The sequence below is a fragment of the Chenopodium album genome, chromosome 6 (assembly GCF_948465745.1).
Source record: "Chenopodium album chromosome 6, dcCheAlbu1.1, whole genome shotgun sequence".
NCBI classification, from domain to species: domain Eukaryota; kingdom Viridiplantae; phylum Streptophyta; class Magnoliopsida; order Caryophyllales; family Amaranthaceae; genus Chenopodium; species Chenopodium album.
The window spans coordinates 50,929,689-50,954,452 of NC_137839.1; the positions used below are offsets into that span (position 1 = coordinate 50,929,689).

General features: G+C 34.5%; 1 protein-coding gene across 6 annotated transcripts; it reads right to left on the minus strand.

Annotated features, from left to right (window-relative positions):
* Positions 1–219: 219 nt before the first annotated feature.
* LOC145636071 (putative 3-hydroxyisobutyrate dehydrogenase, mitochondrial) lies at positions 220–21,766 on the minus strand. 6 transcript variants are annotated; one of them, XM_081687517.1, is made up of 11 exons: positions 21,557–21,766; positions 19,864–19,886; positions 15,454–15,542; positions 14,556–14,685; positions 11,839–11,989; positions 9,764–9,846; positions 8,651–8,764; positions 7,511–7,653; positions 2,831–2,915; positions 2,547–2,626; positions 220–966 (listed from the first exon to the last, which is right to left on the minus strand). In XM_081687517.1, exons 1-11 carry the CDS (start codon positions 21,669–21,671, stop codon positions 870–872), a joined length of 1,110 nt encoding a protein of 369 aa, XP_081543643.1. In that variant the 5' UTR covers positions 21,672–21,766; the 3' UTR covers positions 220–869. The 6 variants fall into 6 exon arrangements, with proteins under 6 accessions (XP_081543643.1, XP_081543644.1, XP_081543645.1 ...); XM_081687518.1 differs by having other exon boundaries at positions 14,556–14,670; positions 21,557–21,764; XM_081687519.1 differs by having other exon boundaries at positions 8,651–8,746; positions 21,557–21,764.
* Between the last annotated feature and the right edge of the window lie 2,998 nt (positions 21,767–24,764).

Below are 24,764 nucleotides of genomic sequence, written 5' to 3' on the forward strand. Positions count from 1 at the left end.
TTGTTCAAAAAAAATATATATTAACATTAACATAAACATAAATTAATAACATTATTTATATAAACTTAACGTGGGTCGTGCCGTGGGCTGGGGTGTGCCAAAATTTGGCACGGCACAACCCAGCACGAGCCCCACCCAGACACGGCCTGCAACGGCCTAGCGCAACACAATGCCCATGTTTAACTTTAGTCTACACGCCCAATTCTCTAGACATGCATAAACCAATAAACCATAGCTCAATTTCCTTTATTGTCTTATTTCTCATTACCTCAAAACCACGCACACTTGGTTTGCAATTTGCAATCCTTTAAATAACCCTTGAAATAAGCTTTATAGTTAGATTACCTTATAACCCTTTAAATAAACCCTACGACAATACATCAATTCAATACCAAATTTTAAGTAATGAGATATTGAGTAAAACACTACAACCAAACCCAAAAACTGACAATCTTGAGCTATTTTGAACGTATCTTAATATTTACAAACGACAATGATTCAATTCTAATTGAGTAAAACACTACAACCAAACCCAAAAACTGACAATCTTGAGCTATTTTGAACGTATCTTAATATTTACAAACGACAATGATTCAATTCTAATTGTATTGGACGCAGACTTTAGAGCTTCCCAAAAATAAATTATATGCCCTAACCTAATATATGAGTTCAGGATCAAAAGTTACAAAGCAAGATTTAGGCTATACATTGATTCTAGAGTAATAATATATCGTTTGATTGTTGGAAAGTTTTGAAGTCTGCTCTAGTTTATACACATAACCATAGGTGAGAGAAGTACTGTACTTAAAATTCTGAGCAAATTTAATGACATGTGATACAAATAATCACCAACAGATTCAGACTTAAGGCTACTCCTTGACTGGTTCATCCTTTCCACCATAATAATGGCGGAAGACGCAGGAGAAATCTTTAGCAGAATTGTTCTCACTGCACAGTTCATGGTATCTGGAAAAACAAAAGAAAAATATATCAGCATTACAGAAGCAGGATATCTTAAATAAGCACACCAACTGGCCAATTACTCCACAACCATAAGTATCTAAAGAAAGAAAAGATACATTACAAGCATGTGAACCAAAGAATCATCATTGTGTTTTTCATCAATCACCCCCTTAGTTGATATATCAATAAATGACCAAAGACAAATTGTTGAAACCACTATAACAAAATACCATCCAAAAAGGGACTGACCATGAATCTGCTAATAGTAAAGTTCATCTTACTAGAGTGGCTTGTGCTTAAGGACATCAGGATTCAGGAAGCATATCTAAATATTACTGTATATAACAGAGCCAGGAGAAAAGAGGCAAAAACAACTTATAATAGCTCTGCCATGGGCATTACATGAATGAATCTGTACCAAAATAAAACTGAATCCGAACAATTCAGATTTTACTTTTTTTGTTATGGATTGCCAGTACTTCAAACATGAAAGAAGTAGGTATATAAAACTTAGTATTTAAAAATCAGTTTAGAGTCCATTGGGTGCTTATGTAAGCGAGCACAAAATGAAGACATTGCTAACTAAAAAGTTGAAATAAACAGATAAAAACTAAAAATACTATAGAGTAAGGCCCTGTTCACTTTACCGATTCACCTTAAAAGAATAATATTCAATAAAATTAATTTCTTTTCTATAAAATTAATTTCAGTTCAGTAAAAATAAGTTTAGTTCAGCAAAAATAATTTCACTTCAAATCAGTAAACTTAGAGAAAAAATATAATAGAAAATCAGTAAAAAAAAATAATAATTTTAGTTCAGCAAAAATAATTTCAGTTCAATAAAAATAATTTCAGTTCCGTAAAAATAATTTCGGTTCAGCAAAAATAAGGTGAGTGAACATGGCCTAAGAGACCAAGGAATATATTCATGGTACAGATCCTGTCTAAATAAAAACAAATGTATCTCTAACAAGCATAGCACCTATCCAAGAAATAATTACTTCAAAAATTTGGCATGGCCATCTTAAAACTACATAAAGGCATATGATATACGTAAAGACAGGAACTAATAAATTCTGCTGGGTAAGAAGAAAGATATCATTAAGGCAGTGAAAATTTAGAAAAAAGCTTTTTTTCTAACTGATCATTAATCCCATGAATTACACAAGACATACACAAAGAATACTCACACTACTTTCACCTTTACAATTCTTTCTCCACTTCAGGATATAAATCAAATTAAAAATGTTCATGACCACCTAAAAAGGAAAACCATAGCCACATTAAAGAATGTGACGCCTTAAGGGCAGCTTTTTCTGGGGCCAGTCATCTCTGAAATAGTGTCTTGAAAGAAAAATATCTTACTAAGAGAGCAGAAAAAAGACTGGAAATATAACTATGGAATAGAATTATTTTATGGTTTTTTATGCAGAGAAAATAGCACGTTTTAGATATTCATAGTTAGAAATATAAACGGTAGATCCAGCAAAACCAAAATCATATTGCAAACTAAGAACTTGATCACTGCTCGCCATATGAGCAACATAAGAACTGAAGCTAACACAAGATATAATACGACATACATTTCTTGTGCTTGGATAGTCAATGGATGTTTGACACCTGCCTCTTTTGCTGAAACAGCAGCAAGATCCAAGTCCTTTGCCTACAATAATAGTCAAAATTTTACCACATCTTTAAGCAATCTATAAAATAATTATGGATTCAATAGCAAGTCCATTTGGTCAATGATTATGCACAAGTTAATTTTTGCACATGCAAATCATATGGATCGCTCAATAAGAACAAAGAACATAATCAAAGATTGAAAACGTAAAGTAGAACAATTAGCTTATCTATATCTACATACCATGAGCTTAGATGCAAAACCCCCTTGATAATTTCTCGACGAAGGTACCCCATCCATCACCCCGGGCACTGGGTTGTAAGTATCACTGTAAATAGCCCATGTTAGCCATATTGTATGTGAAGACATGTTTTTTGCCAATTTAAACTTAGGATTACAATTGAAACTAACATTATGGGGTTTGAAGATGCTTGAAAGAATCGGAAAGAAATGGAAACATGAATTCATATTACAAAACTAAGCATCAATCCATAGCTAATTACAAAAAACATCACACATGAAAAAACAAAAACAGAAGCTCAAAATATACTATGATTCATATAAGAAAATTATTGAAGTATTTTAATAAAAAAGTTCCCGGGATTACCAGAAAGGAAAAATATTTCTCACAAAGTTGCAATAATTCTCACAAAGTGACAAAGCCAAGAAAATATTACTCTTCTATATTCATACGTAGAAGCCTTTAAGAAATATGAAACCCCACTTACACCATGTCCACTTCTTTACAAACTAAATTTGACAACTAAGATAACATGAAAGACCACAACATGGTGAGAGTAGTGTGCTCGTGCAGAGAATCTAATATGTATATATAAAGAGGAGTTTTTTCTCGAGTTTTTAGAGAGCCACGTAGGATTTAATTTTTTCAGCGCGCCACGTAGGATAATAAATTTCAATGGTAGTCAATTAAATACTAGATTATTAATTTCTTTTAGAATTAAATAATTTAAGTGGCATGTAAGCAAAATTGGCAAATGAGATTATCAAGTTTAAACTAATTAAATACAAAATATTATCTTTTGATATAAGGAATTTTATCTCAATATATAACAAATTTTAGCGCATATATATATATATATATATATATATATATATATATATATATATATATATATATATATATATATATATATATATATATATATACATATTATTTTTAAAAATTCAAACAAATCGTGCATCGCACGGGCTTTATCTAGTATAATATAAGTACTGCCAAATGTAAGACTTCTGCAAGGCAGTGCATTCATGCACTGTACACCTCTGCAAGATGTGTTATCTGCTTCCGGAAATCTAATTTGTGGGTCTACAAAGGTCTAGCAAATAAAGGCATGGAAGGGATATACCTAGCACTGTCAAAACGGTTTGACAGTTCGGGTTCGGTTTGGTTTGAAATCGGTTCGGTATTAAATCGGGTCGGTTTGAAATCGGTTTAAGTGTCTCGCGGGTCGGTTTCAGTTCGGTTTAAATAGTTATCGGTTCGATTCGGTTTTGGTTTATTCTTGAGCGGTTTTAATACGGTTCGGGAAGTAAACGATTCGATGTAGCCGGGTTGCAGTTTGTTAACGGTTCGGTGTAAACGGTTTTTATACCGGTTCAAACAGTTTCGGGATGAAAACAATTTTGAGTTAGAAACGGTTCGGTTCTTTTTCGGTTCAGTTTTATTTTGGGTCGGTTTGTTAACGGGTTTGCCTTTTATACGGCTTAAGGTCATTCGGATCAGTTCCATTTCACGTTTATTAAATTATTGTTCGGAACGGTTAATTATTTCAAAAAGTCGGTTTTTAATCGGGTCGTTTGGATTCGGACAGTTAAACGATTTTGGTTTGAAATTTCATAGTACTTACTAACCTTTTGCTGGTTAACAAGTTTTATATCAAGACGAGACTTCATCACTTCATATTTAGGCATTAGGCATTATATTATAAACAAATTCTCATCGATTTCAAAAATACATATCATGTTATATCAAGTTTAGTCATACTGATCTTACTAGTTTATTACGAAGTAACGTAGATTATAAAAGTTTAGTGTATTAATGAATTATTATTGTTTTACTATCACATTATTAGCTGCTTATTATTCAATCATCTAATTGATGTGTATAATCATGATTTGACGAGTTATTGTGACATCGAAATTACAGTTTGATTTATAAACGGTTTGGTTTGTAAGTGGTTCGGTTTATAAACGGTTCGGTGTAAACGGTTCGGTGTAAACGGTTTTTACCTCGGTTCAAACGGTTTCGGGTTGGAAACGATTTCGGGTTAGAAACGGTTCGGTTCCTTTTCGGTTTGGTTTGATATCAGTTCGGTTTAGAACTGGTTTGGTTTGTTAACGGGTTCGGTTTTTATACGGTTTGACATTATTCGGATCGGATCGGTTTCGGGTTTACTTAAATACGGTTCGGGTCGGTTTTCGGTTTTACAAAATCGGTTTTTAATCGGTTCGGTTCTCATTTGGGTCGGAAAGTCGGACAGTTAAACGGTTTCGGTTTGAAATTTGACAGCACTAGATATACCTGGTCTTGTTTAGGGTAAAAATACCCTAGACACGTGGTCCAATCAGAGAGGGACACGTGTCAATCTTGGATGGGTCTAACGTGTCAGCCTCACATAACAAATAGAATGGCGGCCTTCAAGGCCTAATTTCCAAGAACGCCGCAAAACATTTCCCAACGACCCTATAAATAGGGAGATTTTCCCCCTATTTTGGGGACAGATTCATTTATTACAACAACCCTACATTCTCTCACAACAGAGAAAACACCTGATCTCGGAATCCGAGAAGATCTACGACCAATATTAACTTGATCGTCGAAGGAGGAGCTCCTACCAACCGGAGTCTCTGTGTTTTTTTGAGGTACAAATCACGTCGGACCAGTCTTGGTGCCATAACTCTACCGAGGGACCAAAAAACACCCAAAACACCCTGCTGATCCATTATTGGTAAAAATCTATTCAAAGTTTGAGAGAAGCTCGATGCTATAGAATTTCTTATTAAGACATCAAGAACTATGTTTCTTTCCGTAGAATTCAATTTAAAACAATTGTGAGAATAGAGATGATGAATGGCTGATACCAATTATTTCTATAACCAAATAATTGGCACTACGATGGAACAGACACAGTTTTCTAATAACGGTGCAAAGCACACATAGAGAAGTTGGAAAGTCGAAAATTATGGCCACTAGTGAATCTAGTTGAGGAGAATTCAGGAAAAAAAAAAGAGAAAGAGAGAGATATTGAGTCCCGAATCTACCTGAATTTAATGGAAAAAGGTATTTTGACTATAATTTATACTTGTATTGTTTGAAAGTTGTCTTACTGGCATGAGTGTTGTCTAAGGAAAAGAGATGGAGAAAATAAAGATAGGATTAAACCTTGTACTAATAAAAGAAAAAAAATTGCAAAATAGATTGTTCCTCATAAACAAGAACTGTTCATATATAATATTTCATGCACATAGATAGTTTATCTAAGTCTAACAAAGATAACATTGGGGGATTCGAAAATTATACATGGCTTGTGGTTGTACTGATGAGAAAGAACAAATATGATCAACATATATTTCAATTATGCAACCACCCTTTTCTTTTAATGAAGCTTGTGTTCCTCGTTTTTTACTTAAAGGAATCGCACCATCGTCACAAATTTTATGGTGTTTAACACACAAAATTAGTATCAGACCTTCTTCTACCTTAGAATCCCAATAGCATACCCAAATGAATAATTGAGTGTGTCATATAGGCTTCATAGGCTTTATGTTCACTAGAATCCTATATTATTCAAAAAAATAATAATAATAATAATAATAATAATAATAATAATAATAATAATAATTAACGTTTTGAGGCGAGAGCTCCAAGCACATGGTACCCTCGTGTGCACTATCTAAAATGTGAATGCTGATGTGTGCAGAGGGATTTGAGGAATTGAAAGAATTCAGTATGGATTAAGGAAGGGGACAAGTTTCTTTCCCTTTCATGAAAAACCCAAACCAAATGGCCCCTCAATAGTTATTAGTTAAGCATGAGGATCAAGAAAGAATTTATTGGTAGCTCTCACATCTCCAAACGGCTATCCCTAGGCTAGATTTAGACACTATGGTACAGTGGAGGATATGGCTGAGAGAGTGCTGGCATAGTGGGTATGGAAACCTTGAGAGAAGGCAGACCCAGGATGTAAAAAACAAGTAGGCACAATGACACGGCAATTACGACACTGCAATTAGCTAAGGACTAGGAATGTTGGAGGGGCCTTCTTCAATCTGGATTTGATGTGGCAATTATGACACTGCAATCAGCTAAGGGCTAGGAAAGTTGGAGGGGCATCCTTCAATCTGGATTTAATGTGGCAATTCCATGATATGCCAGACATTTTTTCTTGAAGCGTGTGGAGCTGCTGCCTAGAAAGATCACAAGGGACAATTTGTGCCACAACCGGAAACGAAATGATATTTTTTTTATCTTTCAGACCACACCTTTTTCAATCACCAACCAAAACAGTTGCAGTAGTTCGCATGCAAGTCTATTTCTGAATTACTTCGCACTAACATACTTCTGAAGCATCAGTCCATTGACATAAGATGAAGGATTCAGACAGTAATTTGTCTAGTCATTATAGTGCTCACTGCTCAAATGATTGGAAAATAAATAAATAAATAAAATAATAGTGGTAACTCTGAAGTTGAGGGTTTTACTTTTACACAATGCAGTAACAAGAAATAAAATAATTGTTAATTCTTTTAAACATCAATTGGAAAAATCCTATATTGGCTATTTATCTTCCTGCAATTGAAAAATAAAAAAGAAGATACAACACAAACAATCAAGAGATATTTATAATAGACCAATACTTGTTAATACCCATTACAAAAACACATTCAAGAGAGATTTAATACCTGCTCCAGCAACGAGCACTTGAATAGTTGAATATACTCGACAGAGTACTCGCAGCAATTCCCTGAGACTGACCAATGGTGAGGGCTTCTGACACTCCAATCATGCTAATAGCCATTGTGAGGTTATTGCATATCTTTGCGACCTATATGCATCCAAGAGAAAGTTGTCTATTATGAAATGGGATTAATATATTTTTTTTTTTTTTTTTATATTGTGTAAGAACACTGTTTTAAGCAGAAAAAGAGTAACGCTGTAGTGGGAACTGATAGATCTATTAATTGATATTATGAAATCACCAATGATGTACACGATTTATGAAGAGAGAATGAAAATACAGAACACTTAATAGTCAATATTACGTTTTCCTACAACTTCCTCATTTATAGGACCAACTCAGACAATTCAGTATACTCCCCTCAAATAATTGAAATTCCTCACTCCTTGCCCAAGGCATCCTTCTCGAATAAATTTTGCTGACACTTTTCGCTGCAATCTAAAAATTTTCCTTCTTACGCCTGGCATATATCATTCTCACATGTGGGTTAAGTAGAGGATGGTGCATTACATTACAGTGTAACACCCCAGAATTTTATCAAATTATTTTGGATTTAAAATGACAATGTATAATAAAGCAGAAGTGCAAGAAGTGTTTTGCCATACTCGAGAGAGCATAAGGCATGTACAAATCATCCAAAATAGAGTTTGCAAACAAAGTTTAATTTAAAAAGGATACAAATAAGTTTTTGTAAGATAGAAATAGTTTAATGAAATCAGAATGATAGACAAAATCACCAAAGACAGTTCTAACTATGGTGTCATCCCCATTATGCATCATCTTTCAAATCAGTCTCATAAGTACTTGTTGAAGGCGTGAAAACAAATAGTGAGCAACTGATCAGTGAAAGATTACTCTAGCACATAAAACATAGTTATTTAAAAGGGTTTATTTCAAAATAATTTATTTTGTCACAAAAATTAAACAATTTACGAGACGATCTAAATACCACATTACACATAAATTTTTTAGTCCCTAATTATGAGCATAACGAAGATCAAAGAGATACTCCAAAGAAAGGAGGAGACACTGTGCCAATAAAAAATAGACTAATGGAGAAGAGCTTATAAAAGGAAGAACCTACTGAACCATTTCCTGCTCCACCACAATAGATTGAGGCTCTGCCCATGGAATGAAACAATGGTTCTGCTGCCAGGTAGGCTTCCTGAGTGCCTCCTACCTGAATCCATTTTTTATACTTCATCAATATAATGAAAGAAAAAATCATCAATAAGTTAACCAAGAAAATGAAAGCTTTTTATAGCTCGTGAGTGGAATAAACCAATCGCTGAAGCTGCTAAAATAAATTATGAAGGAAATAGACTTGTGACATAGAACATTTTTGGTATAGTGTTATAAGTGATGGAAATGGCAAGAGGCGGGGTAACACACTTCGATACAAGGGCAACAAAAACCAACCACAATTACTCGTCCAAACAAAATTGCTAGCCTCATCAATCACCAATATGATACAAGGAATTCCTTTCCTTAATTGTATCAAATAGCTAATATTGGTAGCAGTTAACATTGCCCTACCCCTCACTATTCTCTTTGCACAATTCATACCAAACATGCACCTAATGTGAACAAAATGAAAACTTTTTTTAACAGTTCAAACTTAATCCTTTCCTTGCTCATTATGTACTGTTTTAAAAACTTATCAATATGCATGCAAGAAGTTTGTCAGCAGGATCTAATTGTAGCTAAGCGTGATATTCAGGCTCCATGTTTACTACTTGTATATATGATTGATTTAATCTTGTCTTCTATTACTATATGTTGAAAGTAAGATTTTGAGCCTTAAGGCTTCTACTATACATATTGTTCAAAAGAAAAACACCCTAATTATTGCCTTAACTCCTTAAGCAAAAGATGGGAAAGAAACACATCATCCCCCAACCCTGAACCCCTACACAAGAACATAAGCCTTAATCGGTAGTAAGGATAGACCACACAGGGAAGAATGATGCCACATGAACTAATAACCAAAACCTTTACCAGATAGCGGATTGAAAAACATTGGACAATAAAACAAGATCATGTTCTTGGGTCCAGGACATTAAAAGAGATTTAACTATTCAAGGACCAAAAGTAAGGCCCAATCATGAGGCCATAATAGCTTTTTTACCAAGATTTTCAGCAGCACTCATAGGCTCATAGCAAATGAAGCACACATGTTGGTAGGAAAAAAATTTACCATGAAGGTCAATGATCCAGCTTCTGCAGCAAGTATACCACCAGAAACAGGAGCATCTAACATAAATGGCTTCTCCTGGCAACCTACATTAACTTGAAGGAATTACAACACCCAGACACAAGAACACAGAAGTACAAACACCCAAACGGAAGTAATAAGGAAAAGTAAGCCACTTATATAGATTGGCAACATCTTATACCAAATTGAATAAATTTATCTGGAGTTTATAGTCTTTGACTATAAGCTCAACTTTTCTATTGCCTATAAATAGAATAAGCTAAACTTATCAGCGTAATTGCATAATACATTAGCCAGGCAGAACATGTCATTTTATTCCAAAATAAAATGAACGGAATTAGTATCACTCTGAGAACACTACATAGAGCAACAAAAGTCCAAAAGCCTAATTGACCCAACAAAGTATAGATGATCTGAAGATAGGGCCTGTTCTGATTTACTAAAAACAACTGAACTGAATAGATTAGGGCTGAACTGAACTGAATAGAGCCGAAATGAATTGTTTATGAGAGAGAATTGGGAACTGAACTAGACTAAACTAATTGGAGCTGAGCTGAACTAAACTGAAATGAAATTAAGCTGAACAGGCCCTTACTTCCTTTATATAAAATCTCTCTTAATTACAGATAACATAAAAAGAATTTCAACAATGAACAGTGAGATCTCTACTGCAAAAAATCAAGGGCAGCAAGATATGAGGAAGCTGTTGCATGGAAGTATGCCAAGATAGCCAATGATAAAGCTAAATTTGCCTAAGGTTATAGTTACATAAGAGCAGCTTCAATACAAGAATACACCATATTCATGCAGATGTGATGGAGATCAAAAACAAACAAATATTGTTACATTCAGAAATTATTTGTTTGAATTTAATCATTATCATTACATGTATCTACCATGCTGCTTTGGTTGGTTGTCAAAAGGAGAAATAGCATCGGAGTTTTTTGGTCTTTTTGGATGTTCAGAAGTTTCACCATTAATTACGCTCTACGTGGGATTAAATAAAGAGATGGAAACAGAATACTCTTTGGGAAGATGTTTTGACAGCAGTGTGGTGTGGTTCCAGCATAAATTGATACTTTAATTAGAGAGGAATTAAAATGAAACCTTGGAACTTTTGACAATAAAAGAGAAGAGATTTTAGTGGTTTATCAGCTCTTTTCATCAATGGATTTACAATGGATGAGAGAGAAGCATTAGGTGTCTCTCAAGATATCTTTTTTTTTTTTTTTTTTTTTAAATTTAGAGTATAATATAAAGATAAAAACAAAACATGAAAAAGATAGTATTACAAACAGTAATAGGATGATATTATGACACTGACAAACTAAGTATTGCTTAGTGCTTTGCTGCAGCTACCTTATGTATAATACCAAAGGAAGGTAAGAGGTGAGTAAATAGAGCATTGCATGATGAAAAAAGTAAGGGAAACATTTTGTTTTTCTACAATTACAACTAAGAACGGTTTTATTAACATCTTCGTAACTTTTAATTGATGCTCCCGTACTTTACTATTTATACTATGTGTGTTTCCTATTTTGTGCATGGCTCACAAGTCACATGTATGGAGCTTCTCCCAAAAAAAGACATACAAAAAAGTCTTCACCTACTTTAAATCTTCTCCCTCTTAAATGAAGGAGGAATACAGAAAAGGTACAAGTTAAGTGACTATAAGAGAATGAAAATAAAGGGGGAATGCTTTTATCCTTGATATTTGACTTAAACCTTTAAAAGGGAAAAAACAGATACTACAGAATATTCTGAAAGTCAGAAACCATTCCCCCCCCCCCACCCCACCGCCCCACCCCCCCCCCCCCCCCCCAACCTTCCCCTTTTGATGGTCCACCCCCAAAGATAAAATAGGAGAATAAAGAGTTAAGGGATAAAGCGCAAGACTGAAGATGTATGAGTCATAGAAGATAACTAAGAAACAAAACAGGTCGACCCAAATCCCAAGACCTGAATGTTTTTTCATTAAGTCATCAAAACCCTGTCTATCTACACAAGTTTATACAAAATGTTTTTTAAGAATTTTATAACAGTTTAACTTAACGTACCTAGCTTTTCCTTCAAGGCACAGCCAGAAACAGACAGGGAGAGTTTTCTTGACGTCAGCGGATCAATTGTAGAGGAATCAATAAACAACCAAGGTCGTACGGAACTGCTACTATGAAGCAAGCCATTTGGCCCTGTATAAACATCCATAACCTGAACAAGGCATAGAAATATAGAATAACCTCGATAAATTTCCCATTGTATGCACATAAAGATTATTTGGACACACATAAAAGTTGGAGATTTGGAATAACAAAAATCTTGCTACATTTTAGAGCAAGAAGGAGTTTATAGCGTCAAAAACTTAGTGAAATCAGAGTCATGATATAGCACGAACACAGATGGGTTGACTTATAAAAATGAAAACAAACTAAAATATTTCTCAAATTGTGATGATGATTTCCAAAATGAATTTAGCATTAATTGAAAGCCATTCAACCTATCATACAGGTGAGATAAATTAATATTTTACTCCGTATAAGGGTATGCTCTGCAGCAAAAAATGTGCACCTTCCCTTAGGCTAACGCCTTGAGATCCACTCTCACTTCCTGATTTTAGTTGGAAATATTCTGTTGATCTTTCAGACCAAGAAAGGCACAATTTGTCTTAGCTTTCGCAAAACTTATACAGGGTGATGATGAAAAAGTTTCTCTGCAAACTTAAAATGGTTGGCTTGGCTGCATTGACATGCTACATTTGGCAAGCTAGCAACAATTTTTGAGGAAAGCAAAAGTTCCCACACCTCCGAAGTTTTTGAATATATGGCAATGTAATTAGCAATGCTAAATATGATGATATGGCTGTTTGGGAAGGTTTTAATAGAAGGTATAACTAGTCTTTGTTTCATTTGGTATGTGTCTTTAAGGACGAATGTACTCTGTTCTTTCATGACACCTTGATTCTTGACTCATTTCATGAAAACAAATAAAAATAAAAACTAGTATTATTCTAAGTGACAACACTTTAAAGGCTATTTCCAGAAATATAATTTAAGAAATTTTTGAAAGGAATTCTGCAATAAAGTGGTCTAAAAGAAGGGACATGCAAGTGAGGACTAACTACATTGCTAAATAAATCCATTGTCAAAAAAGTAACAACGGCTTCAGGGCCTCCAGCATTAAATCAAAACTTCAGTTAAAAATGATTCATAGTATTTTGTAGAAGAATGGCTGCGATGAAAAAAGACATCAAATATCTTTGAAATCAACAAGATAATTAACAAAGAATTTTTTTTGCCTTCTAAGTAAGTATATGAATTAATATAAAGCAAGATTACATGGGACAGGGTTCGATTCAAAACAAGGTACAAAAACGGATACACAGAACAATACCTTGTTGAATCTAGTACATTGGGTTTAATTTCTCTCAAAAATACTCCCATATTTTCATTGTAGTAATTAAAGTTTGAATGAAGTATAATAGCCCATCAATATATATAAACAAGTATATACGAAGTAACTAAGTATTATAAAAGATGCAATACCTAATATAATGATTGGAAAATAAATAAATAAATAAAAAAAATAAAATAAAATAAAATAATAAAATAATAAAAAATAAAATAAAATAAAATAAAATAAAATAAAAAATAAATAAATAAATAAAACTCTTATATATTGTATAATAAAAAGAGTCATTAAAAAACAAAAGGCAGATAACAAAATGTGGGTCCAAATAAATTATTAATAAAAGAAAGATAATAGCATGTGGGGGTCTAAAATTTAAGCCCAAAATTATTCTTATTCAATTTTCTTATTTCTCACTCCTCTATAATGTTGAATGGCTTGGGCCGTCTTCAATCTTCTCTTCTCAAAAGCTTTGAAATCACTAAAACATAAACTTAAACTTTGAAATTAGGTTTTCATTTCCACAACTTGGGCCAAAACCTCCAGCAATCTGAGTCGTGTCTGTTCCACGCTCCAGAACGAACAAACCACATTCACGATTCGTGGGTCAGACTTGTCCCTTGTAACACTGATATTATAAGGATCCTTCTCTATGAGTTTATATGACTAAAATGACTTTCACAACTTTACTCTAAAACTTCCACACTTTCCATGTGTGATTCCTATAGTATGCATACTTTGAGTATTGGGCAAATCTGTCAGAATGCTCAAAGTTACAAAATTTTCCATTTTTTGATTTTTTTTTTCTTCATCCAATTGTTTTTAAATATGATCTGGTCATAAAAAAGAGTGTATCACAAAATAGCAATCAGAAAAGATTCCTTAATTTAAATGGATCCTTTACTAATACTCGAATAGTGATTAAATTGTGAACAATAAATTAGTAAGATTTGATCATATGATATAGCTCTCTACCACTCAGGTTGAACTAAAATTCTAACCTTGAACTAGCACCTAACTGTTGAGGGAACCCTCATGTAGACAGTTCGTATCGAGTTTGGCCTCCAACAAAAAGGCTAGAGAAAAAATATCTTAGAAGCCACAGGAAAGAAAGAAAAGCAGTTTTCCGTGGAAGCAGCGAGAGCAACACAAGCAACCTTTGAAAATTGAGATGGGGAAGAGCAGTTTGAAGTGTCATGCAAGTGAAACAATTAAGAATCATGTACTCTAATAGTCTAATCTATAGTCATTAGCAACTACCTTAAGCCTAGTATTATATAATCCCTACTTGTTCGCCAGAAAAAATTGTATTAGAGAAGAATAAAAAACACTCATAATAACAGGTCACACACTAATTAGAGTAGTCACTCACATGAGCGGATGAAGGAAGCATCGTAATTACAACATCACTTGTTTCTGCAATTTCCATAGGTGTTTCCTTCACAGGAACTCCCCTATCCAAGAATGGCTGAACTGCAGCTCGATTGCTATATACAAGAATGCTAACAAAATAAGTACAGATATCAACATATGTTTCTCTATACATTTGGTTCTTTACATTCAGTATTAAACAAGGTGCCTCAAATTGATAGTTTCGGTACTTCACTATGTAACTATATCACATAAAACACTCTTATCCAGAAATATTAGGGTGTGTTCTGATTTACTGAACTGAGGTGAGGTGAGATGAACTAATTTGAGCTGAAATGAATTGAATATCTTATGAGAGAAGGAAATTAGATACTAAACTGATTGGAGCTGAGCTGAAAAGAGAACAGACCAAGTCAACCATTCTAGTAACAAAATTATAACTCTATCCTGCAGATCAATTTATTTATAAAGTGGAGGTATTTACTAGCACATCAAAAGGAAGTTTTCTTTGGTTACATAAAACAAAGATAGTGACAAAGTTAGAGCCAGCAATTGAGGTAAGAGGTTGTGTTAGTGTATATTATATTGTGTTGATGTATGAAACAGAAGGTAATTTAAAATGTATAATACGACCTCCGTTTCACATTATTTGCAACTTTAGAATTTTTTATAATACACCAAAGTCGCAAATAATATGAAACGGAGGTAGTATAATGAATGTATCAATTATTTCTGGTTTAATTTGATTTGTGTTAATGCTGTGTAAGGTTTTCAGGATCTCTCAGCCACTTCATACCGCGTTAAGGTCATGTTATCATGCCAATCTATGATTGCAAGTTTTGAGCAACACTTCACGCAGCCACGAAGGAAAACACAGACACACAATCACAGACACTTACACATCATGGACAGAAACTCTGAATCCTGATTTGAAAAGGTTCATAGCCATGTGCGATCCCATATTTCCCATTCCAATGAAACCAACATCCTATTCAACATACAGATAATCACAGTAAAATTGATATTCTACCAGAAATTGTGTCTAAGATGTAAATTTGAAAGAAAATATATAATCACAAAAGAAAGCTATTGCACTCATTAAAATAAAAGAAAAAAGCTTCTTACATCTCCTAAACTTCATAAATATTCAGATACAACACCATATTTCCTCCGTTTTTAAATAGTTGCAAAACACACTTTTTCACGGTATTTAAGAAATGTGGGGTTCACATGATATAATACACTTTAAAAATGACGTAAGTGGATGTTAGGAGTGTAATTTAGTGGGCCATGTGCTTTAAATAAGGGAAATAGTACATATTTTCTCTAATATAACTTTCCATTTATAGTGTGTTGCAAGTATTGTGATATTTCCATTTTAGGGAAGTGTTGCAATTATTAAAAAACAGAGGAAGTATTATTTAGGCACCCACACTATAATAAAATCTCGTCTAGCCTGTTATTTTATAGGTAACATATCTTGGGAGTTATTTAGATCTTGATAGAGAACATGACAACTAGATAACATTAACATTGTTTGTATTCACCCTCCATGCCACAGTTAGTTTGAAATCAGACATTAGTACATTACCCCCTCCGTTCCCAATTAAAAGCTTCTCTTTGCACTCGTTTAAGTAAGTTGAATTTATATATATATATATATATATATATATATATATAAAGGAATAAACATTCTCATTACCATAAGCCCAGTGGGTTTCCCGCTGCCAGTCCCAAGCCTGGATAAAGGAGGAGGGTTACGGTAGGCCAGTGACAGCCAGTATAAAACTTCGTCACATCCCATGACATGAGCCAAACAGATATTTTCGTGGGGGCGTTCCCTACTCAGCGACGCGCTGCACTTCCTAGACCCGGGTGTAGTGATAAGTATGCAAGGGTTGCTAGGTCGTCGCCCAGAAGCGACGCGCCACATTGCCCGAGTGTGGTGTCAAATGAGCAAGGGCGTGCCATTGGGGCGTTCCCTACTGAGCGACGCGCTGCACTTCCCAGACCCGGGTGCAGTGATAAGTATGTAAGGGTTGCTAGGTCGTCGCCCAGAAGCGACGCGCCATATTGCCCAATTGTGGTGTCAAATAATCAAGGGCTTGGAGTTGGGATCAGGAGGGAGCGTGGGAGAAAAGAATTTAGTTTGCGGATTGGTTCTTGGAATGTGGGGTCTCTTACGGGAAAATCAGCAGAATTGGTAGAAGTAATGAAAAGACGACGCGTGAACATCATGTGCCTCCAAGAGACAAGATGGACAGGAGAAGGAGCTCGAGGCTTGGTTTTGGGGTATAAGGTATGGTATGTTGGGCAAGAAACGAGCCACAGAACAAGGAATGGTGGAGCTAGGAACGGAGTTGGTGTGGTTCTCGATGAGAGGTTGGCAAAAGAGGTGATCGAGGTCTATCGGAAGAACGATAGGTTGATAAGGCTGAAGTTGCTATGTGGCAAGGAGATTGTGAATGTTATCAGTGCTTATGCTCCCCAAGTGGGTTTAGATGCAGAAGAGAAACGACAATTTTGGGAGGACCTAGACGAGGTGGTGCAGGGTGTCCACCACTCAGAGAAGTTATATATTGGAGGGGATCTAAATGGGCACGTTGGGGCGAGCCGAGATGGCTATGAGAGTGTCCATGGAGGCTTTGGGTATGGGCAGAGGGACGCCGGTGGTGAAGCTATTATGGATTTTGCCCAATCATATGATTTAATTTTGGCTAATACTTGGTTTAAGAAGAGGGATTCACACTTGATAACTTTTCGGAATGGAGCAAATGCAACTCAAATAGACTTCCTGCTCACAAGGAGCATAGATAGACAAAGTTGCATAAACTGTAAGGTTATCCCAGGGGAGAGTGTGGTCACCCAACACCGGCTATTGGTAATGACTATTCGTCTGAAAGAGAAGGCGAAGAAAAAAGTTAGACAAGAAGAACCAAGGATAAGATGGTGGACCCTAAGGGATGCAAAAGCTAAGGTTTTTACAGAAAAGGTAATTGAAGAAGCGGATTGGGATGGAGAGGTGGATCCGGACAAGACTTGGTTACGAATGAAGAACTGTTTCCTAAGAGTGGCCAAAGAGGTCTTAGGGGAAGTAAGGGGAAGAACTTCGGTACAGAGAGATACTTCGTGGTGGAATGAAGAGGTGAAAGCAGTAATTAAGCAAAAAAGGGAATGCTATCAAGCCTTAGGAAAATGTAGGAGTGATGAAACCTTTGCAGCGTATAAGGAGGCTAAGAGTAAGGCAAAGGCAGCTGTTCGCCAAGCAAAAGAAAAGGCATATCAGGAGGTTTATGAAAAGCTTGATTCCAAGGAGGGAGAAAGGATCATTTATAAGATGGCAAAGAGAAGACAAGAGGCAAGGAAGGATATTGGCATGGTGAAGTGTGTCAAAGATAAGAACCAAATGGTCCTAGTGCAAGAGGAGGGCATCAAGGACAGGTGGAAGGGGTACTTCGATGAATTATTTAATGGAAGTAATGGAGTTGTGATAGGAGATACCTCTATGAGTGATGAAGAAATCAACATGGAGTATGTGCGAAGGATTAGGAGAGTAGAGGTGGAGATTGCACTGAGGAAGATGAAACCTAAGAAGGCGGTTGGCCCTGATGGGGTACCGATAGAGGTGTGGAGGTGTTTGGGTAAGATTGGTATTGATTGGTTAACAAACCTTTTCAACAAGATATGGACGGCTACAAGGATCCCACAAGATTGGAGGAAGAGCACCTTGGTCCCGGTTTATAAAAACAAAGGAGACGCTCAAGATTGTTCTAACTATCGAGGAATTAAGCTTATGAGCCATACTATGAAGTTGTGGGAAAGGGTGATTGAACAAAGGTTGAGGGCATGCACAAGCATTTCAGATAACCAATTTGGTTTTATGCCTGGGAGATCTACTATGGAGGCAATCCATTTGATAAGACAAATGATGGAGTTTTATAGGGTAAAGAAGAAAGATCTTCATATGGTCTTTATTGATTTAGAGAAGGCATATGACAAGGTGCCAAGAGAGATACTTTGGTGGGCAATGTTGAAGAAAGGTATCCCACGAAGGTATGTAGACCTAGTTAAGGATATGTATCGGGATGTGTCAACAAATGTGAGGACATGCGGAGGGTTGACAAAAGATTTCCCTATTACAATCGGATTGCATCAAGGGTCTGCATTAAGCCCTTTTCTTTTTGCAACGGTTCTAGATGAATTAACTAGACCAATTCAAGATGAGGTTCCATGGTGTATGCTGTTCGCAGATGATATCGTTTTGGTGGATGAGACTAAGGATGGGGTTAATGTCAAGTTGGAGCAATGGAGGCAAAGGTTGGAATCTAGAGGGTTTAAGCTAAGTCGGAGTAAGACTGAATATTTGGTATGTCGTTTTGGCACTCAGAGGGGGACAAGCAATGAAGTGGTGAGTTTGGATGGAAAGGATTTGACCATGAGTGAATGTTTTAAGTACCTAGGGTCGATCATCCAGAAGAATGGTGACATTGATCAAGACGTGACCCACAGGATTAAGTCAGGGTGGCTTAAATGGAGAGCGGCCACGGGAGTGTTATGCGACCGCAGCATTCCCTTAAAGTTGAAGGGAAAATTCTACAGGACTGCCATAAGACCAGTGTTGCTCTATGGTACAGAATGTTGGGCTTCTAAGAAAGAGCATATTAAAAAGATGGAGGTTACGGAAATGCGCATGTTAAGGTGGATGTGTGGAAACACTTTAAGAGATAGAATCAGAAATGAGGTTATTCGCAAGAAAGTAGGTGTGGCGGGCATTGTAGATAAATTAAGGGAAAATCGTCTGCGTTGGTTTGGACATGTAAGACGGAGACCCGAGGGTGCACCGGTGCGAAGAGTGGAAGAGTGGGACCATGGAGGGATTAAACGAGGAAGAGGGAGACCAAAGATGACTTGGTTGGAAGGAGTGAGGAAGGATATGAAGTGCATGGATTTACGTGAGGATGAAGTTTTGGATCGTAAGGGATGGAGGAGAAAGATTTATGTTGATGACTACACGGAATAATCAAATTTGGTTCATGTTAGCCGACCCCACTTTTGGGATTAAGGCTTTGATTGATTGATTGATTGATTGATTACCATAAGGGTAGTAATAACGTAAAATAGAAAAATTCTAGATAAAAATTATAGAATTTAAGTGCAAACTTATAATTTATAACTATTACCATGAGAATTTATTATAACTCATGTAATTTATGATTGTAAATCTATCTTTAGTTGAATTTGAGTATAATTATCTAAAAAATATATCAAACAATCATAATTATCTAAAAATTGAGCTTGAAGAACCTTACCCAATTGGTATCCATAGACGAACCTTCACACAAACATGCATAAAGGAAACAACTTACAATTAATCCATAAATCAGAGCATAAGATATATGTAGATCAATTTTAACTAAGAATATTATAATAATTAACCCATAAATCAAAGTAAACAAATTATAACTAATCTTAAGATCTCTTGTTTTTCTCTTTTCCAAATTTCATTTAATCTTAAGCATTATCCCATTCTTAAATTTTGATGCTCATATTCTTTAGGTATATTGTATACTTCTTAAATCATTCCTATCAACTTTCTAAAATAATCATCGCATATTTTTTTACCCCCTTCAAAATGCTTCTTTTTATTTTATCAAGGACTCTTTCACATACCCAAACAAAAAAAATGTAGCGGGGTAGAGTATAAATGAAATTGAAAAACCAAATTTTAAAAATAATAAACAAAAAAGGACTACAAAATAATGGTAAGGTTATAAAGTACAATTGTGCATTCAATTTCTTTAATAGCAAAGTGATTACTTCTTTTTTTTTTTTTAGGAATAGCAAAGTGATTACTTCTTTTTTTTTTTTTAGGAATAGCAAAGTGTTTACTTAGAGCCATGTTCAATCGCCTACAACACCAATGCAAACCTATTGTAAGCTAAAGGAGATGGAACTCATAGAAGCATACCAATAACCTCTTGCACTAAAAAAATAAAAAATAAAAGAGAATGCAAAGCCCTACTCAAAAAGCTAAAAGATGTAGCCACATAAATACAAATATATTGGAAGCGAGGTTGGCTAGGAAAATTTACACTGGGTTTCAAACCTTACTAAGCTTAAACATTTACACCAAAGTCTTTAAATTTGTTAACAAACTCATCAAATCAAATTCAATTGCTTGAGATATGCTACGATATAGTGATGGAAAAATGATGGTTGAGGTTGCAACATTTTAGATGAATTAGCCTTGCCATAGCAAAGTTCCAGGTAGTTCCCATGAAACCATCTGTTTTCCACCCTCGTCCTTCCCTTAAACCTCGAATTATTTCCCCGACAACCTAAAAAAGGCGTTTAATTCTCTGCAAATGGACTGAAAAGGGACTGCTTTAGGCACCTTATGTAAGATGGTTGTGTTTTATTACGAAGAACATTATTTTTATTTTTTTTATCAGATTAGCTCACACAATTTTTTCAGTCAATCAAAGGATACATTACTACATTAGTGAAATCCAGTCTAAGAGACATTCGGCTTCGCAAAAGTCAAGCTAAAAAACTAAGGTCACCACAGTTCAAAAGTTAACTAAAATCTTAGAAGACCTAAAGTCATTGCCATGTTTGTACAACTAATTATACCAAGATAAGTAATTTTCTCCCATTTCAATGCTTCTATAGCCTCTTATTCAATAAAATTAAAAATAAAACAAAGATGATCAACACTTCTTTTTTTTTTTCCATGAAACATATTATACAAACGAAATTTAATTAAAACCCCCAATTCTATTGAAATTATAAAGCTTAAATGCTTAGCTAAGTTAGCCTAAAGAATAATGAAAGCAGACTTGAATAAATTAAGTAACCACCCGTAAAAATAAAAAATAAATAAATAAATAAAAATTGCGATTTAAATGTATAAATATCAGAAAATGGTATTCAAAACAAAGCAAAAAAAAATGGCGAATTTGAAGGTGAAATTTGTAGAAGGAAGGGAAGAGAGAAAGTTACAAGCAACGTCATTGTGGGCGGAAGAAGAGAAGGGGCGTTTGACGTGATCGGAGGAACGGGCGCGGCGGATGGCGGACTGAACGCCGGCTCTGAGTTTAGCAAGAGTCGTTGCCATTGTTGCTTTTTTTTAGGGGAAGATTGTTTGCTTCACTCTCCTTCCTATATTGAAAAAATACAAGTTGCTTCCTTGTCAATCTAATATATAATTGTAGAGTTTTTTATTCATAGCACTTTAATTCATAAATGGAGCAATTCTAAGCATTCTAATTTTTATTTTTGTTTTTTTTTTTTTTTTTTTTTTTTTTTTTTTGTGATAATTTCTTCTCTAACTTCCACTAATTTTTATGGAGAAAAATAACTACCTTTTTTTTTTTTTTTTTTATCAATAACTTTTAATTCTCTAAATTTTAGATATAAAAATAAATAAATAATCCACTTTCACTTTTACTATTTTACAATACAATATATATCTCTACATATAATTCACTGTAGCACTCAAAATCCCCAACATTTCACATTTTTTTAAAACTCTACGTACTAAAATTTCACTTTGTTTTACGACTATTTTTTTGGTACATAGTATAATATATGTCATGCATTACCACGAGTATACAGTTTCGTTATCAACCATTCACTATAGTACTATAAATCCTCAAGCCTTCAATTACATGCATTTTTTTAGGGACTACCCTCCAAACGTTTTCCGTTTCTTTAATCATCAAAAGCAAAAAAAAAAATATACAACACGTTTTTGTGGAACTGGCCTCAGCGAATAACTACTTGCAACAGAACAAAGTATGTAACTCCTAGAGCAAGACACTAACTCATATGACACTAACCAAGTAACACGAGTAACCCCTATAACACTGAATGGGTAACCTCTATAACTTTGAAAAGGTTAACTTCAAAATAGCATTGCGTGACCACCGACATAAAAGAGTAAGACCCTGTTTTTTTATCTTCTAAGCAATTAAAAATAGAATATCATATTTCAGCATAGCACAACAGGTGTCATCACATTATTAATACGATTATTAAAAAAGCTAATTAGGATTCAACAGAACCGACCAATCCAAAACCGACCATTACAGCTCAAGTCTAAATTACAACATCAAAATCAACTTTTTATATTTTAAATATATTTTTTCTTATATATCTCGTGCATTTTGCACGGGTACACTCTAGTTTCAGAGAACTTAGGGGTGGATTTATCATTTATGGAATACCTTTTTTTAGAGTGCTCTGTTTTGAATTTAGAAATTGATTCTTATCGTTTTTCCTAAATAATGCTCGAAAATTTACTACTTCCCTTTAACTACGTACATTTTTTTTCAACTTTGACGGGTGCATAAACTCTTAGGTAAAATTTGTTTGTGAGTGAGATATATAGAAATGCATATGATAAGGAGAGAGATAGAGAGAAATGACAACCTAAAAAAAAATATATGACACACATGTAGAATAAGGCAAAAACTAACGAACGTTCGAAGTGTAGGATAAGATAACTAAAAGAAGAAATATTAACTTCATAACATGAAATAAGTGTTGATTATACCAATCGATGTGTGCTTTGACATGCATTTCCAAAATAATACAATTATCCTGTCAAAAAAAAAAAATATTAATACCATTTTGACTAGTATTTTAAAAAGCCTCAGGGGCGTTCGTTAACAAGATCCAATTTATAATTTTATAATACCTTAAAGTACAATTACATTTTAAAAATTCTCAATTCACTATAACTTAAAACCGATAGTGGTGTTAACGGGAAAAAGTAGCAGTTTTCCACTTAATTTCATCGCCATTATCACCTCTAAGGGTGTGTTCTATTAACCTGATTTTTACTTATCTAATATGTAACACCCCAATAATTCTCCCTTTTCCAAACCACTTAATTTAAATAAAATAGAGGAGAATCATTAGCATGTTACCGCCATGTGTTAAAATGTAAGTTTTATCAAAGTATCGCAGCGGAAATCCAACTTAAATCTTAGAATAATATAATTTAGAACACCAATAAGTCATAGCTTGCAAATTGGAGCCATAAAGGTCCTTATTAAAACCAAACTAATATTCAAAATCCCAAAACATAAATAGTAAAACATAAATAAGTTCAACACAAAGAACGGATACTCGATCTCAATCACACCAATCCCTTGACAATGCGTATGTCAAATCCTCGAAGTTCACATCTTCAAGCTAACATGTGCAATACTACTCCTCAATAATACAAGTGTAACAATTAGATCATCACAGGGTCATTGAAAGGCGAAGGTCATGACCAAAAGTAACACACACAAAAGCACGCAATCAACAAAGCTGAGTACATACAAGTTACAACGTACAAAACCCAACATGCTCAATTAATCAAAGTAAATAAACATACAACACGAATTCATTAATCAAGACTCCACACTTAAACAATTCAATTGACTCAACATACTTATTAACCAATTCTAAACACTTGATTATTTATATTTAATTTGATTAATTTAATTTGGAGTAAGCAATAGACGAGGTTGTCCGACCCACCAAATCATTTTGGTCCCAATTGACCATTTAAAATAAAAGTTTAGTGCGATTCAAGAATGAGTGCGACTCCATTCTCACAAAGTTAGTCTAGGATTCCATCTAACTTTCATTATAAAATAAAATTGTAAATACCAAAAGAAAAGAGGACATGTTGATCAAACAAGCCACGAGCTACCACCGTGTACCCCAACCCATAATTGTCAATACTCTAGAAGTGCACACTTTCCAGAATTTTATTGCTCATCCATGTTTCACTTTACGTAATTACAAATTTAATTAATAGCCGACTCATTCAAGTAGACCATACCTAACAATCATACATCAATTCACTTTTAATCTTATTTAGGACAATGGTGATCACATCACAAATTGACCATTAGTTCCTTTAAACTCCAAATTACCCAAAATTGTTGAACACAGTCAACCCACCTAACTATTTCGACTTAATCCACTTTTACTCAACATACTAACAAGTCATGCTTGAGCGATAAATAAAATACGGTTTTTTCACCAAATGCCCTTGAAATTTTCAAAAATTCACCAAATATCCTTAAGTTTTTTAAAATTCACCAAATGCCACTGATGTTTGTTAATATTCACACTGTGACCTCAAAATACTCCTAACGTTAAAGTTCCGTTAGCAATAAAAATTAATTGGAAAAATTTTCAAAAAATA

Coding starts and splice junctions, on each gene's coding strand:
- LOC145636071 (XM_081687517.1), bottom strand. CDS start 21,671: ATGGCAACGACTCTTGCTAAACTCAGAGCCGGCGTTCAGTCCGCCATC. Junction 8,765..9,763: donor CTGGATCATTGACCTTCATG/GTAAATTTTTTT, acceptor ATATTGATGAAG/TATAAAAAATGGATTCAGGT. Junction 7,654..8,650: donor GTGGAGCAGGAAATGGTTCA/GTAGGTTCTTCC, acceptor GGATGCATATAG/GTCGCAAAGATATGCAATAA.